The sequence below is a fragment of the Cavia porcellus genome, unplaced genomic scaffold (genome assembly GCF_034190915.1).
Source record: "Cavia porcellus strain 051 isolate PalLab524CR breed Dunkin Hartley unplaced genomic scaffold, mCavPor4.1 scaffold_32, whole genome shotgun sequence".
Classification (NCBI taxonomy): Eukaryota; Metazoa; Chordata; class Mammalia; order Rodentia; family Caviidae; genus Cavia; species Cavia porcellus.
The window spans coordinates 13468935-13489126 of NW_026947515.1; the positions used below are offsets into that span (position 1 = coordinate 13468935).

Sequence of the window (20192 nt, forward strand, 5' to 3'; positions counted from 1 at the left end):
TTGCCTACCAGAAGATGCGAACCCATATGGTGGAGAACCAAGGCACTAACAGCCTATAGGAGGGGCTTCAACTTACCACAGACGCAGGGAACAGCATGCTATGCACATGGAATAGCAGCAGAGATCAGCTCAGCTGCTCAGACCAAAGAATGACTCAGCACACTCAAGGACTTGGAGACTATAGTAGCTGTTTTATGTCACTAGGTTTTGGGAAGACTCAACACTCAGAAAAAGTTGAAATGCAATCTGACAAGTCAGTCAGATTCTTAGATGAAGGATTCAGATCGATTCTCCACTTATAAACTTTTGGCAACCACAGACTCTCCATCAAATGGTTTTTATTTTTTAATGCAGATACCAGAAAAATGTTTCCCAAAACAACTACCAAACTAAGAGACTCTTTTGGAGATACTGGAGTTTTCAGTACTATTTATGTGATATGATGGGCAGGATTTGTTCTGCATACTGTCAGGCGGAGGCAGGAAAAGGTGCAGAGTGGACAAGATGTGACGCCCAGGAGGTACTGCTGAAGTTGAATGTATGTGTCTGTTTATTACACTATTATCACTACTTGTGTGTGTGTGTGTGACAAAGTGAAAGAAATTACTAGTTTAATAGTGAAAAAAAAATCCAAAGTGAGAAGTAACAAAGCAAAAAAAAAAAAAAAAAAAAAAAAAACAAAACCCTTCATACCTATGAAAGCAAGAATAAGAGTTAATCTTACAAGGCAGAAATAAAATCATTTTATTTTTCATTACTAAATGGGTAAAATTATTTACTATAGAATTTTAAAATATTGCCCTTTCAATCTCTCATGCTCTTCCTTTCCAGACTGTGCAGAACAGTGAGAAGGGCTCCTCTGTCATCGAAGAATACTCCACCAGCACCCACAAGCCAGCCCTGGAGCGAGACTCAGAAGTGTGTCTCTGTCCCTCAGGCCCGAAGGGGACGCAGGACGCTGCCCGGAAGGAGGTGGAGCCTGGCACACGTGCACTGACACCAGCCTCAGCAAAGATGCCGGCCAAAGGAGGAAGGCATGTCCCGTGTCGTGTCTGTGTGCTATTATCCAGAAAACATAACGAAGGTTCGTCAGACTCTGTGCTTTGGTAACCTACATCCCCATTACTACGTTCAAAATCTACAGTGAGTATGAATGAGAACTACTCACTGTCAAAGAAAGCAGGAAAAATGATTTCAAAATATCTTTCCCAAACAGAGAATTCTTCATGTGAATCACAGAACATGGGATCAGTTTTTAAATTTTCTGTTTAAGGTGCCAGAAAAGGTGTTACAACTCTTGTGAAAATCCAGATCTATGAGGATTTTAGATTTAGGAAGAATTTAAGAGTTCAGAACCAAATGCTAAAATTATCTATAAAGTGGTTATGCTAGAATAGTTAGGAATGATGTATTAAGGTTTTAGTGGTGTATGGGGAAAATTAGCATGCAAAAGTGTGTCGGCATTCGGTTTCTGTAACAAATACCAGAGGCAATCAACCTAAAGAGAAAAGGTTTATTTTGGCTTAAAATTTTAGATGTTGAAACAAGGCTTCAAGATCCTTTGACGGGTAAGTGGGAGTTGCTCTGTGGCAGAGAATCAGAGGGAAGTTGAGGGAAAGCGAGCCATTTAGTTTGCCCCTCATCCATCATTTTGACACAGGGATTGTACGTGCTCCATGGGTACCACTGTGATGTTTGGTACACCAGGGTAAGTGGATCCCTCTGCAAACATCTGTCCTTTTTCTATGACGAAATCACTCAAAATCTGTTCTTCTAGGTTGTTCAAAATATATTGAATGTGAACACTATATAGCCACCAGTACGTCCATGCAAGCCGTTCACTGACCCGCCCCGCCCTGCCTCCCGCTGCTCTCCCGGCCTCTGAGCACCACTGCTGGGCTCCAGCCTGGGAAGGCCCCGCGGGCTGTGGCGGGGGGCGAGTTTGCGAGTTACTCTGTCACACACACTCTGTAAGGGTAATGGCTCTGCACTGCTCCCACATTGGACGGACGCTTATCACTTCTGTGCCCTTCCTTCTCTGGAATGTCCCTTGCCATGGTAACTTTTAGCATTTTCCCTCAAATTGTCATCTGCTATGAATGCTATGACTGACTGTGGAAAATTGGCTTCATTGTCATTTCATCCAAAGCTGAGCCATGGTGTTTTCTAGGAGCTGATTAACCTTCTGATATTAAAAACCAGATAATTAAATCCCACAAAGCTGGGGATTTGCATGCTCGACGACAGCAAATTGCCAGGCTTTCTGGCAGGGTCAGCGGCGCTTGGCCTCTGGTTTCATCTACTGTTGGTTCTCTCTCTTCAACATTTGACAGGCGCAGAGTATCAAGCCTGTTGAAAGCGGCAGTGTAGTTAACTGAAAAACAAAAAACCCCGAGCTCCCAAACCTACCAACTTTTAAAAGGCCTTCGTTGACTGTTTCCCTGCCACACAGCTTCACAGAAGAAATCATCCCGTTCCCTGCTGCAGGATAAATGTTATTTCTGGGCACACCTTTACTCAAAACTGTGGTTTTCCTGGTATATTTCGAAGAAAAAGGGACTCTTGCACAACAGTTCTCAGAACTTTCAGTTACTTCTTACTCCAATGCTGCATGGAAGGTGCCCCACTTATTCCCAAGCAACACTACAGCATTTATTTGTTTTTTAACACTGCCCTAAGTCATTGGTTTTTTGAGGATTTGCCAAATTTCCCAATTCACCAAAACAAACCCCAGTTAAACTTGCAAACCTTGAGTTCTTGCATTTTCAAGAGACTAAAGAGGCCTTTCTTCTCTCTTCAACCATCTACATTCCAGGCAGTTACAGGTCACTCTGAGAGCACGTCCCACGCCTACGAGGCACCTCATACGTTAACTGTGCTTGTGGCCAACACTGTGCCAAGCAGTAATTTTAGTTTTTTCTTTTAACAATAGCGAATACGCCCTTGTTCCAACAGCAGAGAGAAAGTGTTTTTAAAAAGGACTTCTTAAGTTTTGGGAAGGAGTCAAATGCTCAGGTAAACACAGCTTCAATTTTAAAAGATCTTAAGTCTCTTTAAGGGGCTGTAAAAAGGGCCCATTTCCAAAATCACATATTTTTAGATATAAAAGCTAAATTTTGTATCTCAGTTTTTCTTGGGATCCACAGATAAACTGTATGCTAAAGGTGAGGTTCTTAAACAATATTTTGAGTAGCTGAAGCATCAGACACTGCCCTGAATATTTACTGCCGCCACTCTAGTTCCAGTTAGGAAACGCAGAGGGAGGGAAGCCGTGTTCTATGTGGAGGACAAGTGAAATCAAGGGAGAAACATGCAAAAATTATTCATTTGACAGCTTAGCTGAAGTCATGAAAGGAAGAATGTCCACTTAATATGATTAGATTAGTTTCTCTTATATCCAAACACCCGTAACACTGTCAAATCATGAGAAAACCATCAGGTAAATCTAACAAAGGCACATTATATAAACCCTTGACCAATAATATTCTTGAAATTGTCAAGGCGATCAAAAACAAAGGAAGCCTGAGCAAGTGTGATAGCCGTGAGGAGCAGAAGGTGACAGGGAACTACTACGTATTGTGGGAGCCTGGATGAGTTTTGGGAAAGCAAAGACATCAGGAAAAAGGAAACCTGAATAAATTATGAGGTTTTCATTAATAACATAAATGACAATGTACCAAACTAAGAATGCAAGATGCTGAAGAAGCTGTAACGGGTGTGGACTAGAGGAGAATCTGGACTATTCTGCAGTGTTTTCTGTAAACATACTCTAAAATAAAAATTTACTGGAAGAAAAAGTGAGAACATGTTGCCTAGTTTTTAAAACGCTATTTAAATTACAAGAACAACAGGACTACACAACTGGTGAACCCAGGAGTCCAGAGATACCCGAATAGTTTCAGCAACTTTAAGAGGAACAGAAAAATCAGCCGTTTCCTTTTTGTCTGGCCACATCAGAATGCATTACCTGCCCGAGAACTCCCCTGGAAGACGCACCGCGCCATCTGCGGTGAAGTTTACAGACTAATCGGAGGGCACGAGGACAGCTGCCAAAGTAGATTCCTGTGCCTTAAGTCACGACATGGAATTTTGTTTTTGGGCTTTAACCCATCATCTCTTTTACATTTACCAAACTGTTCATTAAATAACATCATAGTATCAAGTCATTTATAAATTTTTATTAAATGTCAGTAATTTTTACAAAGCAAATATTAATAGCAAAAGGCAAAAATTTTTTGGCAAAATGTTTACAAGAGCAAAAAGCCTTAATGAATAGCAACTCATTTTATAAAATCAAACCATCCTTTCCATTTCTAGACCTCCTTTAGAAATAACTTATTGCCAATCCTGAACTAAAGCACTGACCAAAAAAAAAAAAAAGAAAAAAGAAAATTTACAACAGTATCATATAATGTGCTCAGTTCTTGGAAGGTTACAAAAAACGATATACGTAAAAAGCCCTAAGCCACAGATACTTTTATACAGAGCTAATACAGATCATGTTTTGTTAGGTACAGTATGTAAGAGGTTGTAACAAAATATACTTTTGGATAAGGCTTCTTGTGATAAATGAGCTCTTACCATGGAAGAATAGAGAAAAACCACTTAAAACATTTTGCGATTCTGCTTTCAAGTAAGAGATAAAGAAAGGGTAAATGGCATAGCTTGTTGAATTGTTCCATAAACTTAACAAGGATTAATCCCTTTCCTCGATCTCTTATTTCTGGTGTCATCAAACATGTAGAGACTGAAGATGAACCATCAGTTAGTATGGTAAGAATACTATAAACAAGCTTTTAAATTACAGACTAACATCACATACCAAGTAGTTCATTGTTATCAGTGTATTCACGAGGTGAAAATTTTTGTGCTAGTATGGGTCCCAGACTCCAACCCATCTGTATAAATCCACCATTAACAGATTTGTAGGTCACAACTGTCAACTCACAAAATATAGACTTATCATTAATGCTTTAAAAAAAATCAATATTCTGCATTAAGTTCTGGCATTTGAAACCAGGTGGTTATACCTGATGGTGAACATATTAAGTACTAACTATACATTCATGATAGACATAATAATGCTAGTAGTACAAACACTGCACTTCACATGATGTTAATAACCACCTGCCAGCCCAAGGCCAGTATCTACTTGATGGCATCGCAATAGCCAAAGGACAACTGATTGGAAATACTCAGGTTTAGGATAAATTTACTAAGCCCTAACCTCGTACCATAAAGTAACAGGTGTGTGCTGAAACACCTGCTTCATGTGGAACACGGAGACACATCCACATCCACCTGCAATCTCTCCCCTCTTCATGGTCACTAGATTCTAGACTGAAATGCCAACTGGTATCCTAGCATTAAAGGAAGGAAAGAAGGAAAGGAGGGAGGGGAAAAGAAAAAAAACCCTGTACTTCTAGTCAAGTAGCACAACACAAAAGTATCACGCTATTACTTCACATGCTGAAACGATGGGAAAAGACCAGTACTGTCAAGATTTCCTAATGAAAAGGCAAGTGCAAAGCTTGTTCCTGATTCCTCAAATACAATAAAGAAATGAAAGGGTAACAGAGTGACTTCTCTAGATTTATTAGGGAGTTTGTTACAAATGTTTGACTTGGCTTACCAGGCATGATTCGATGGATTCAAACAAGAAATTAGGAGTTAACACTGCTATTTAGCCTTCTCATCACACATACAGAAATAACACAGCTACAAACGGAATGGAGAGACTCTAACTTCAAATGGCTTGTTTGTGGTTTTGTCTGAATATATCATTGAATAATGAAAGCACCAATTTGGGAGTTTCTCAAATAAGGATTTGAGTTTCAGAACATAACAGCATAATTTGGTAACTTTATTCTTTATATAAGGCCTAACTGATCATGTGTAGTAAGGTTGAAAACTGCATTTTATCATAAGCAGAAGATACAAATATTTAGGTATACACTGCAAGTTAAGATTTAATTACAGGGCACGAGGTTTATGTTCAATCTACATCAATACTTTTAATCATTTCTGGCATTAGGGTGTCGCACTGCTTTCTATTTAAACCAACCACTGCCACCACTGCCACCGACAGAGCAAGGATTTCTGTGAACAGCCTGAATTTGTAAGATTAACCACAGGACTTTCTCTAAAGTGTTAGTCAATACAACTTAAAACAAAAATAACTTCTTCCCTCACTGTATTTCCTCAGTTGCAGCTGTACTCCAGCTGCCAAGTACCCTTATCATGCGATATTTAAATGAAGATTCAACTGAGTACAATATTTGGCAGAAAGCAACAATGGAGGCTGCTAAAATAATACTTAAGCGGTAAAGGCACACCTTGAATTACTTAGATCTTTAAAAAAATCTGAAAAAAACCTCCCTATAAAAATTAAGGTCTGAGTTGTTGATCTTTGACTTTATAAGGCAACTATGTATACTCTAAATTTCTTCAACGTCAACAAAGACGTGTGATATTTCTTCTGATCAATGAGAAGGCATGCAGAATTAAGAACAGAAAGGAACACAGAAGAATTAGGCACATTTTGTTCCAAATCATAGCCAAAGACTTGGAAAACTGTAACAAAGAGCTTTAAATCTGAGTTACTTTTTAGAGACCAAAGTAGGTGAAAATTATAAGCACCTTTTTAGTTCTGATCCTTAAATTTCATCTCCCTTTTTATATATAATAGTGGTATTTCAATTAAAAAAGGACCTGGTTTTCATGATACAGTTAAAAGACTTCTTTCAAATGGTTTAAAAATATACTACACAAAAACATGTGGGATAAAGTCTTTGAATCTTACAATTGTACTGAATGTCTAAAGAAGCCTGAATAACTTAAAAACAAGTAACTTATTGCCTCAAAATATATTCTAGCTTTGATTTTTTAAGATAATGGTGACTCTGAGACATTATGTGCATCAGAAGAAAATTGCAGATACCCAAATGACAGCATATCTGGTTGTGGTTTAACATTTCTTGGTCACAGTCAAAATGGAGAAGCTTGGCTATTTCTGCTTTGTCAGGCAATATTTATTGTTATCACAGACCTTAAATATAACTTAAGCAAACCTAAGTGTCCACTTTCTACAGGGGACTGATTCCAACCTTCAATGGAGTTAAATGTGTTGGCCATTCAATAACTATTTGCTAAATTTACACAAACCATTAAATAGACCAAAAGTTACCATGCACATATTCAGAGACAGCATTCATTAGCACTGGGTTACGCTAACCTGTGAACTTAAACAGTGTATTCTTTTGGGCAAAAGCCTCTAAATGTAGAGCTATTTAAACATGCATGAATTATATTCTGAATACTAGGATGTTGGGCAACATGCCTGAAGCTCATGTATACCAAGGCATGAACACACTGGAAGTCATATGGCTATGACAGGGAAACCTCAAATACAAGAAAAGTTAGGCAAGCCAAGAACAAATCCCAGTTAGCACACTGAGAGGCCCAGCTCTCACACCTGACAGAAAGACATAACAAAAGCCATTTACTTAGACAAACTGGGTGATCCACAATGCTGACCAATCTTTCAAGTTCCAATAAAACACCTGAGAACACAGTCAGCTCTACGGTAAACAGGTATCACAGTCATAATCACAATTTTCAGGAAAAGCAGAAAAGCCGTTAAGACTTTGCAAAATGTCACCAGTCTTGTACATATGTATCTCTAATCCAATTTTATGACTACACATAACCTAACAGGCAATAGTTTTAGTACTGTAAACCAGTCACTCTGCTGAATTTACTATGATATAATCATTTCATACTCAACAACGCTATTTCATGGACATGGTTTAAATTTGGTAAGCACTGAGGGGAGGGCCAATGTCATCATCTTTAGGTGTGAACTGAAAAGATTATTCTTAGAAGCACTCTGAAGACATTTAAAATGCTCAACCAAGTTGGCATCTTGTAAATAGCTATACCAACATGTACATGCTGTATGTTTTAGTGACACACCAAGAATGAAGAGGAATCTCAAATAGTATCTTCCTGAATAGTCTGTCATGAAAATACTGCCCTTGGCAAGCTTCAAATAAACCAAAGAATCCCTTAAATGCTACAGTTTGGAGTTGTTGGGGACTGGACAGGGAGCAAAAGAAAGAGAGATGCAAAACTGATTTCCTGAGTAAGGAGTGAAATCAGCTAGACAGGACTTAAAAGCAACACACACTGCATTCTGACAGTTACGTTTGTTATTAAGTTGCTTGCAGTTTATAGTTGCTATAGTGGCCAAAATATTTCACTTATGGCACATTAAATTACATGATAATCAAACATTAAAAAGGCAAACTGTATTTGATTCATTACTTTTGATCAAAATAATTATCTCTAGTACTTCCTTGTCTTCTGCTCCCTGGTACCATTTGTCAACGCTTTCACATCAGATCAGAAAACCTTATGTAAACTTTAAAACACTAAGAACATTACCTTCAGAAACCACAGAAATTTAAAAAACAAAAAGTAAAACAGCAACAATAAAAAAACCAGCTGTTGTGTATGTAAGCACTTACAGACATGAAGGCTGTGCAAGCTGACGGGCTGCCAGCCCGCAGACCTCACTCCTTCCAGCAGCCCCTTCACAACAGCCATCCGTAAGGCAGGCAGTGGATCACTGCTCTGGGGAAGGCACACTGAAGACCTCCTGTTTCAGAGCTGAGTATTCCTAACCTCATTCCTCAGGTACTTAGGATGCTGTCTACGCCTGGCCCTCGAGGAGGACTGTCTGAAAAGTGGAAGAATGGAAAGCCTGACATATGCCTAGTCTGTAGCTGGCCAGATTACATGTAGACCGAGTGGAGCTAAGATGAAACTGATCAAAGCCAACTATGTTATCCAGCAGCTTTCAGCCACAAACCGAAGGCGCAGAAGGACTGATTACCTAGAAATCAAGATTTTTCTACTTCTTGTTGTAAACTGCTATTTAAAAAAATAAAACATAAACAGAAAACAATGGAAACCACAAAAAGGTATTAAAATAGAAAGTCTTTTGTATATCACTGTAGCATCAGCTGCTTGAGGTTATCATGAAGAATAGTATCCTTCACATCCCGGAAAACAAGGCGGATGTTCTCCGTGTTGATGGCGGTGGTGAAGTGGTGGTACAAGGGCTTCTGCTGCTGGTCCCGGCGTTTGTTCCGGAAACATTCCACCAGGAATTTTTGGACGTCTCTTAAGCAGTGTGGATCGCCTTCAAATTCTAGGAAATAGTCTTTGATGCTCACAACTTGTACTTTCTCCTCAAGCAAGTCTGTCTTGTTTAAGAAGAGAATTATTGAGACATTACTGAAAACTCGGTTATTGACAATTGTTTCAAAAATGTTCAGAGATTCTGTAAGGCGATTGGTCAGTCGGTCCTCCATAAGCACCTGGTCAAATTCACTTGACGAAACAAGAAAAAGTATTGATGTCACACTGTCGAAGCATTCAAACCAACGTTTCCTTTCTGATCTTTGACCACCTACATCAACCATTTTGAAAGGAACATTTTTAATTTCAAAGTCATACTCATGAATGCCTTTGGTAGGTCTTCTGGCAAGCAGAATATCTTGTTGTGATGGAATGTAATCCTGGAAAAGAAAGTAGTTTTATACTTAGTATAAAACTAGTATATACCGAGAAGTAATTAATATGATTTTGAATATGTTACTAATTGGTCTACTGAATGGCTAGCAAAATGATCTTCTGAAAAACATTTTCTCACACATTAAAGCATCAAATACTGTTACTATCACTGTCATTTTAAAAAGGTCCAGGCATGCCTGAAATCCCAGCTGCTGAGGAGGCCCACGATATTTAGAAGCCTAAGGCAAGAGGATAAAAAATTTGAGGTTAGCCTAGGACATTTACCAGGACCTTGTTTCAAAATAAAAAATAAAAAGGTTAGGGATGTAGCTCAGTGGTAGAGTGCTTGCCTACCATATACAAACCCTGAAAATCAATCTCTGGTATTCAAAGGGAAAAAAGGACTGGGGAGAGAAATGAAAACACAAAGCAAGAATGGCTCAAAATGAACTGCCAACGAGCGGCATCCACCATTTTTTTTCATTCGCCCAATGCTGGTCGCATTTGAAGACTAATGCACCACTTGTGCTCTCCCGCCTCACCCCGAGTCTTACTTCCCATTATTACCCACTCACAGATCCAGCCACAGCGACGATCCCACTACTTCCACACTTAGCATTCCCACAATGCTCCTCTATTAAAACAGGATGAGACTCCAATGGGATTCATTAGCATCACTTTCCATGCTGCTTCTGACCACTGTGCTCTAGTCCATTCTAAACGCCCCTCCACTGTGCTCATCCTTGATAATGAAGGAGCAGGTCCATGCTACCACTGCTGCTACAGTCAATGTGGGGAAACACTTTCTCAACTACCTGGTCTCTTCACAAGCTTCATTCCTTTCATGACTCTGGTCGCAGACTGAGTTGGATGGATGAGAATGGAATCCAGTTCAATAGTAAGGTTCAATGTGGATGTTACGGGGAATTCTGGTTTGGTTCTCATCCAGTTTGGTCTGCAGAGTTTTGCTTGTGAACCGAGGAACTACTCTATAACCAACTAACCCCATGTACTTTGCAGTCACCAGCTAGGCTTGTTTCTAGGGCTTGTCCAAGTAGCTATGCTCCAGTCTTCTCATTTGTTGATCCAAGAGCTCAGAACTAGCCACTTAGTTGGAGTGTGAACACCCCTGCCTGTGAAATGGAACTAATCACAACTGGCCTATCCGCCTTGGACGGAGTGGCCATGCAAAGGTCAAGAAGGCCCCTGGAGTCGGAACAAAGGGTGGCTGCCAGCTACACCTTGCTGGCTCTTCCTTTTCAGCCCAGTACTTTTCTAGTGTTCATCCAGCTTTTTGGAAGTAGGTGAACAGGAGAAACTTTAATGTTCATTATAAAGGTCAAAATATTTTAAAAGCCAAGGCAGGATTTAAAAGTGTTGTTATTCACAATGCTGCTTATACTTTATGCTTTACCAAGTAGTGAAATACGATTTTCAAATTCTATCACAACACCAGTATTCATCTCCTAAAAATGGGGCACTGGTTTAGAAATAAGAAGAATAAGCAGTTTTTAGTTACTGGGAATCCACAACTATTCACAGCATGACTCTAGAGTTCCAATTAAAGTGTTAACTTTTCTCTGTTTCAATCTGGGTTCTCTTCACAGGCACACTTGTTTCCCTGGTGATCAGAATACGTACACCATTTCTAGCCTGTTATCATAATTTTCCTTAACGTTTTATTGTAATTTTTTCAATATGTTGAGACTGTGTTATCTCCTTTTAAAAGATTTTATACATTGCTGGGCATGGTGATGCATGCCTATAATCCCAGCACTCAGGAGGCTGATGCAGGAGGACTGCCTTGAATTCAAAACTAGGCTGGGCTACATAGTAAGGCTATGAGTTCAAAACTGGGCTGAACTACATAGTTAAGGCCATGTCTCAAAAACAAAAACACAAGGCTGTAAGTTCAATCCCTGGTACAAAACAAAAAGAAAAAAAAAACTCAAAAGATTTTACATACCAAAGGTATTAATGTGCTATAATTAACATTCCTCTATTGGTGGTCATTTAGGTTGATTCTAATTTTTTACTCTAACAGAAATACTGCAATTAAATTTCTCACACATTTTTCTGTTTCTACTATTTTCTAAGACAAAAATAATCAGTAATAAGATTATGAAGTCAAAGGTACAAATATTTTACTGACTTTGGACACTCATAGACTACTTTCCAAAAGGTGGTATAAATTTATTGTGAATGGCTATACCACCTATTTCAAGTGTGCCAGTTCTAAGGTATTTATGAAAAACTTCAGATTTCATAAAAAGTTCTCAGCTAGTGTGGTAGCATATATCTGTAATCCCCACACTCAGGAAGCTGAGGCAGGAGGATCACCATGAATCTGAGGCCAGCCTGGAATACATGGCAAGATTCTTTCAACCCCCAGTAGTTCTCTGTAACTGTCTTTATAACAAAATAACAATCTAGTTAGGAAGTTAAAGTTTCATGTATGAAGCAAAGCATACAGGACAGCGCGTCAAGTTCTAAATGTTTGGTAAGAGTAGTATATCTTGGGTTAGGAGTGTGATCTTACAGCCAGCTTTTAGCTGTGTGATCTCAGGGAAGTCATTTGACCTTTCTATGTTTCAACTTCCTCATGTGTGAAATGTAAGATAATATTCAGAGGGTTGAAGACTGAGTTAAACAGCTAAAGTGCCTCAGAATTGTGTTTGTCAAGAGTGAAGGGGAATCAGACGAGGGTGGAATGCCCAGATACACTTCCACTCAAGCCTCCCACTTTTAGGTGATGTTCCCCAGTCACTGCACCTGATAAACTATTCACAATCAAACAATTTACCTATCAGAAACTCGTTTTCCTCTGATCCCTCTAAGTGCCCTCAGAGTACTTTTTCTACCTCTTGCCTCACTAACTTAATTTCACGAAGACTCCTCATCACCTTGAACTTGTCCCTGTCAATGCCTATTTTGTATCAAAGCCTGTTGCTCCCTTACATCTCTGTTACATGTTCTCTTGATTCCTATACTGCTCCCATTTATCATCTCAGACATGGACTGGTTTTTGCCCCAAACATCTCACATCACTTGGACTCATCTCTTGGTTACTCCAAACCTCTTCCTAAATAACCCTCTTGCATCACGACTCCTGAACTTAGAATGTGACTGCTCAGTTGCATCAGACAGAACTCTACTCACTGGCTTGTTCTCTGGGATCTGCACTTGGTTCTGCATTGTTCAATCTCACCACTGGTCTACCATGAAGACCTTGCACAGAGCTCCACCTCTCATGCCAGTGTGTCTATTTGCACAACAATGCATGTGCAATGAAACAGAAAAAAAACTCAAGCCACTACCTTCTACAAATCTATGCTTATAAAAGTTTGAGCCAAGAACTTTGTATATCCTTCACCAGACAGACTTGTTTCCTAAAACCAAACCCATCCAACTGTTTCCCATCTGAGGGGGGGCCATATCTTACATACCTAAATCCAGTCCACCCTTCAGATATGTTAGGTTCACTTACTCTTTGGTGAACTAATATTATCTTCATGATTGGTATTATGTACTGTCTTCTACTTGTTTTATATACTGACTAGACTGAGTTCCTTTTTTTAGTGCATAGATCAAAGAATGAAACAGTTAACACTGGGCATTTATTACATGATTACTTTTTCAAGTATTATTTCATGAAATGTCCCATGACTCTAAGGACTGGGCTCTCCCAACCATGCCTATGTTATGAACAAAGAAACTAACTAATTTAGAGATCCTAAGGTCACACAGAGTCAGTCACTGGTAGAGATGGTACCGGAACTCGAGTAATCTTGCTGCAGAGCCCAGGTCCTTGACCCTTGTCCTGTTCCACCTTCCAGACTGGTACAGGGCAGTGGTGGTGACCTATGGCACGCGTGCTGTGCTAGGCTGTTTGCTATGATTCAAAGCTCTAAAAGCTTCCCTAACACTGGTATCAGAGCTTCACACAGAGCAGGCTTCAAACATGGCAAATACTCTTCTGTAATGTCCAATATCCACAATGGGTGGCAAGACGCAGTACACTCCACTTTTTTACAATTACATGCTGACTACAGCAGCCCTTTCTTTTTATTCCAGCTATGCTTCCACACTGTTCTCAACCTAACATTGTAAACAGCTATAACAAACTGGCCAGAGTTGGCCTAGAGCTCTCACTCAGAAGCCATCTGCTGAGTGCGACTCCATGTCATGCACCATCACTAGGCTCCACAGACTCACTTCCTGGCCCTTAGGGAAAGAGGTGGGTAGCACCCACTGTAGTACCTGCAATGAAGGGTAAAATGAGGGCTAATACTGGGCATTAAGAGGAAAAGACCTACTTGAATGGTGTCCATCAGAGGTAACTTGAGAAGAACAGGTGAAGCCGGTACTGCTTAGACAGGAAATCACCCTAAAACCTCACTCATCTACCAAGGCTCACCACCTCCAGTCAGCCTGTTCTAAATCATTTCTTTCTTTCTTTTTTTTTTTTAAGATTCACAATCAAATCAGAGGAAAAGAGCTAACAAGCTGGGGATACAGCTCAGTGGCACACTGCCTGCCTGGCAAGCATGAGATCCTGAGTTTGAATCCTGGTTCCAAAAAGAGATAATAAAGTAGACTTTAATACGAAGTTTCACTAATGTGGACTGAATGAAAAAAATATAATAAATTGTGGAGAGCTCAACTTCTGGGGATATACTTGTGTCTAGGAAATAAGCAAAACAACAACATACCATAGGCTTAAAGGCAAATGCAATTTAGAAAAATTCGGACAATGGAAAATCAACCTGGAAAGAAAAAAACCTGCACTGTTTCACATGTCCTAAATACATTAGTATGTTACTTTTCTTTCTTTCTTTTTTTTTTTTTTTTTGTCTTTTTCCTTTTTATCAGTACCAGGGATCGAACTCACGACTGCCTGCTTGCAAGGCAGGTGCTTATGCCGCTGAGCTAAATCCCCAGCCCCAGTATGTTACTTTTCTACTTGGAACAGGTTCATTTTGTGCTTTTCGTAAGTTATATTTTTAGTTTTTACAACCTCAAAGAATCCATAAGACTATATTAACATTGTAACAGGAACTTGAGGAGGCAAATGAAGCTCTACTAAATTTAATGCATAATAAATGGCTTTAGGGCAATGCATTCAAAACATTTATGAACTCTTCTGCATCTAACAGAGTCCACACAGTGGCCCTTCACACCCATCGTGGGTCCTGGCACACCAGTGCCAGATGAGTGTTGCTGGCTCTGAAAGTGATACTCTGAGAAGAATACACTGTTGCCTCCACAAGCAAGCCTTTCATACTAAAACTCAACACACTGCACGGGAAAATAGCAATGGCCGAAAGGTTTGAAAATCTATCAACCCACTGTGTTCTTTCAATTTCTGCTTTAAAAAGCCCCCAACATCAAAAGATAATAATGTATGATTTCATTTCCAAACATAAATCTTCATGGTTTTACCTCCATGCAATAGGAGACAGGACAATTCTTCAAGGAAACTGACAGAGGCCTAAATAGTGTGTGTGTATGGGGGGGGGGGGAGGTGTCATAACTTTTATTTTGGAGAAAAAAATTTCAATATTATCAGCTTCTAATCAACCCAAGTCAGATTACTGCCACTAGGAAAAATGAAGAGTCAAACTGCTTATTACATATTTCTACATCTCCCAGCTAGCTGCCCCAAAATAAAATCACTTTGACTACCGCTTTTGGTATCACTAATTATATACATCCAGTTTTAAAACTTACTGGCTCTCCAAGTTTCTCCAAGTTATCCAGGAAATATTTTACAGATTCACCCTAAAAACAAAAAGAAAACAGTTATGAGGTTTAGAAATGGATGATATATTACATTGTCTGCTTGTATACTCACACCAAACATAGCTGGGTTAGTCATCAATTCAGACTGAACTGCGGACTCTTCTTAAAAACGTACAGAAGTACAACTCTGCAAGAGATGGGTAAGTTCACAAATGCTTTCCATACAAGACACCAAAAGTGATCACCTATTTGGATGAGATTACACACATGCTTCTGGACAGAACCCCATATCTAAAGGGAATATGTAATTAAAATACGAAAACTGCTTTTGAGATAACATAAATCTATAAGCAAAATGTGAGACCATTTCTGCTTACATTTTGTATCTACAGCAATAGTAGATCTCTTCAGGAAAAAGTGTCAGAACGAATCAGACACAAGGAGAGAATATACATCTCTCAGGAGTAAGCACGTGCCTGCGTGGACACAGTGCTCCAGGAGACTGAGTGCCCTGCAGGTTTCCCGTCTCCAAAACTAAAACAGCATCCAGTGTCTTCTTTTGCGTGGCTGTGCTTTCAGAACCCAGATTTCTATTAGAACTACAAGCAATTTCTTTTTTTTTTTTTTTTTTTCTACAAGCAATTTCAAACGGATAAATTGTATGACAATAAAGTCCTGTGACCAGAGGACATAAGAGGGAAACGTGTTACAAGAGAAAAGGCTCTGGGTCTGTCTCCCATTGCTCACTCCCCACAGGGCCACTTTTCACTGGGTCCTGCTGCTGCCACACTGGCCCATCTGCAGCTGCTTCCATATCCCAGGAGCTGTAGCTTCTGAGGGTGCAGGAGAACCATCTAAACCCAGTCCTCGCTACAGAGGACTACAGATTCTCAGTTAGTAGTGCTGGGCTGGGGCTCCAGTTTTTGTGATCCAGAGGATGCTCAGGACCACACTCTGCATCACAAGAACCTACAGAAGCAGTTCTCAGACATTCTGGACCCAAGAAACCTTCATGTGTTTTAACATTCTCGAGGACTCCAAAAAGCTGTTGTTTATGTGGGTTATGGCTATTAATATTCACCAGACTATAAAGTAAAACTGAGAAATTTTAACATACACTAAGTGCCAGTACATAATAAGCCCATTACATGTTAACACATTTTGGTATGGCTTAATACATGGCAGCAGGACTCTGCACCTGAACTGTTACAATAGGTTATTTTGCTTGAAACAAATGAAACCTTGGCCTTACACAAAAATGTCAATGGAGGAGAATAACTGTAAATATTCTTTGTTATTACAATAAAATTACATCACTGGTAGTTTCTTAAAAGCTAGTTCTCTGTAGAACTGGAAATCCTATAAGACAACTTCACACTGTTACAATTCAGTGTCCTGCACTCTGACTGGATCTTCTACCCACCTACAACTCTGTAATATCAAACACTGGTTGTTTAGAATATAGTAAGTCACTAAGTTATGCAGATCTTAACAATGTTGGTATGTTTCATTACACAATACTTTAAATTTTCACTTGAAGTCACTGGTAACAAAACTCTCAGTTATTCTATCACAGGTTAACAAAAACTCTTGGGTTATTTTCCTTGAAACGGCAGGCTAATGTCTTTCATCTTATGAAAAATGTCTATCAAATGCGTAAGTCTGAACGTCAGCCATCCTTTCAGGTAAAAACGGTGCTCCATGAAAAATGTAGCTAGTGCATCTCTCAAAGGATCCAGTCAACCTTGTCCTACGCTGGGAATCAATGGTGGCCAACCTATGGCACGGAAGTGTTACTTTTAAGACAAAAGATACTAATGTATGTGTTCTTTTATCTGAACTAAAATCTCAGTGTTGGGGTTTAATTGCAGTGCCGGCACTCTGAAATAAATAAATGGGTTCTGGGTTGCAGTCTGGGCACTTGTCTCTAAAAGGCTCACTACTACTACTGGAGACCATCATCTTTCTTCCAGAGTGGTTTCACTGGACCTCTCAGTTAAGCACAGAGAATACTGGATAGATATTACTTGACGGGAGAGGACTTAATGTAATTAACGACTTTACTGTTCCAGCAAGGGTAGTCTCAAGAGAAACTGGATAGGCATGCAGGGTGGGTGGATGAGGTCAGGGCTGTTTCTGGGGTTCTTTCTAGGTCTTAACTGATATGCAGCAGCAAAGAACACGATCAGTATACAGTTTGAAACCATGTGTGCCAAGGTGCTGGCAGCCTGGGCCATTTCATCCCTGTCTATTCTGTACCATTAGTGCAAGTGTCAACGTAGTGCAAAACTAAAACAGTATCCAGTGTCTTTCTGAGGTGTTTCCAAATCAAAGATCCCATGGAGGCATCCTGAGGAGTCTGTGGACTACATGTTGAGAAAGGTTACTTTAAAATATAGAGCTCAGCAGCGTAAGTGCCTACCTGGCAAGCATGAGGTATGAGTTCGATCCCCAGTACCAGAAAAAAAAAAGAATAAAACATAGACAGGTTAGCCAGGTGTGGTGGCGCATTCAAGGCCAGCTTGGGTTACAAAGTCAGCTCAAAACCAGCCTGAATTGCACAGTGAGACCCTGGCTCAAAAAAATAAAATAAAAATAAAATAATCAAAAAAGGTACTAATATCTTAGGTATACCTTATATACTGAAGGAAAACATGTATGCATGTATAATAGGATAGAGAATGAATGATTTTCAAAGGATTATAAGTAGTGGTCACTGATACTACTTTTTTTCTGGGCCTGAGAATACTCATACAGTATTTATAGCATGTGAAACATGACTGTTCAGAGAAAAGAAAAATAAAATTGTTAACAATTCATTTTGTATTAACAGATTATCTGGTCAAACACAAATGAATAATTGAATATTTTGTATTTCATCACCCATCTTAATGAAAAAAACATTGTTTTCATGTTATAATCAATAACATGGCCCAAGGGGAATCTGGTCTTCATCTTTAAATAATAAAATCACTATTAATTATAGGCTTGTTGGTGTAACTCTAATAACTATTAATACTATCATTCAGAGCCAAACACAGCTAACACTTGAAGATATTTCCTTCTAATTATTTTATATTTAATAGCTGAAGTCACAGACAACTAATTGTCTGTGTATCCTAATTTTTTACTTATGTAAATATAAATAAATTTTAGTAGCTATAATAACTTAAGTACATACTAGAAAAGTCAAAAGTCACTACTCTAATGTCAGGATGAGCAGTTTTGTGTACACCACTCTGTGTACTTTTTGGATTATGTTCATGGCAATCTCAGATGACTATGGCAGTGGTTAAACATTTTTAAGATGCCCGCTACACACTACCACATGGGCTGGAAACCAATGGTGGCTCTTCCTAGCAATTCAGGTGAAATGGTGAGTTTATTCTTCGACAGTAAATCTAGATGAAGATAAACTAAACTCAAATCATACAAAAAGTATTCTGCAGATTCTTCTATAGTTAACTGAAGTATAGACATGGAGAGGCTCATGATGCTTAGCATTTAGGGATCCCAGAGTAAGAAAGCTTGGCTTAAAAGAGAAAACCAGCCCTATACCCAAAGCAAAAAAAAGTCTATTCAAAAACATATTTCCATTAGTATTGCTTATCTGAACTGACTGTGGGATAAATGAGTCAATTTAATATGAACATGTTAATATCTGCAGCAGCAACAGTCTTCTCTCTTTTTGTTTTTGAGACAAGGACTTGCTATGCAGCTGGGGCTAGCATTGAGCTCACGGGCGGCCTTAGCCTGTACAGTGCTGGGATAACAGGCATGCACCACCATGCCCAGCTTTCCCCCTTTCTAAAGTAAATGCTTACATTCAACCACTGTGAAGGTGCAGAGAACTGGTGCACCCATTTTGGTGACCATGCAAATTTACACAAACCTCTACACAGTTCGGAGTAACAGCCTCTGTAAGATGCTTCACAACCTTTGGAACATTCTAAGGAACTTAGCTTAAACAAAGTGACCTGTACAAAAGGATATTTACATAGTGCTACTTATAACCATAAAACCTGAAGGTGTATTCTTCCACTTAGCATTCAGGCACTAACAATACATTCTGGTATACTAACATCATAAAATATGGTAAAAATCAATTATTTTGCTGCAATGGTCTAAATCAAGTAATCATATTTGTACATATACTATATTTATACCATTAAGTGAAGGTCTACAATCTTGATCAGTAAATCTTGTTTTTTGTTTTACAAGCATGGCACAACACTTACCTGGCAGGAAAACCTGCCCTGAACTAATGTTAGGATCCTCATAATCTTTATTTATCGTATACAGCAAAACTATTCCACCGTTTTACAGCACAGAAACAATGGCTATTCGACAGGAAAATGTATGGTTATAACTTTCTGACCAAAAATAGTTCTGTAACATATCTGGACTCAGAATTTGAGACTATGGACTAAATTTAAGAATTATATTTAATTTTATTTACAATACAGGCAAAAGACATGTGATTTAGTTTGTACTGTATTAAAGTGAAATGGGTATCAAGGATGTCAAACTCACACATTTCTAGTAAGAAATCTACAAGGAAGCATCTTTGGACTCCATTTTTAAAACCTTCTGAACACGACTTGGAGCTGGCAGAGTAGGCTGTGGCCGAGAACTTCAGCACAACCATCAACACTGCCGCTCAAGAAATGACAAATTTATGTTTATTCCAAGGTGTAAACACTATTCTTTTCTTTCTTCCAAATAAAAAGACCATTAACTTAAAGGGGTTGGGGTACATAACTGTGGGTAATATTCTTTTCAAAAAGAAAAAGCAAGGATTTAGAAATTTATAAACTGACAAAAATCAAGCAGTATTACAGAAAAATGGATTATAGAAAAATTATTAAACC

General features: G+C 39.0%; 1 protein-coding gene across 1 annotated transcript in view; it reads right to left on the reverse strand.

The window, feature by feature from the left end:
* Positions 1 to 4163: 4163 nt before the first annotated feature.
* Gna13 (G protein subunit alpha 13) overlaps positions 4164 to 20192 on the reverse strand; it is a 43638-nt gene continuing 27609 nt past the window's right edge. The window contains exons 3-4 of the mRNA XM_003465238.5: positions 15310 to 15360; positions 4164 to 9584 (exon numbers count right to left, since the gene is read on the reverse strand). Of these exons, the coding sequence (XP_003465286.3) occupies positions 9012 to 9584; positions 15310 to 15360 (624 nt within the window). The 3' untranslated portion in view covers positions 4164 to 9011. The remainder of the gene's footprint in view (positions 9585 to 15309; positions 15361 to 20192) is intronic.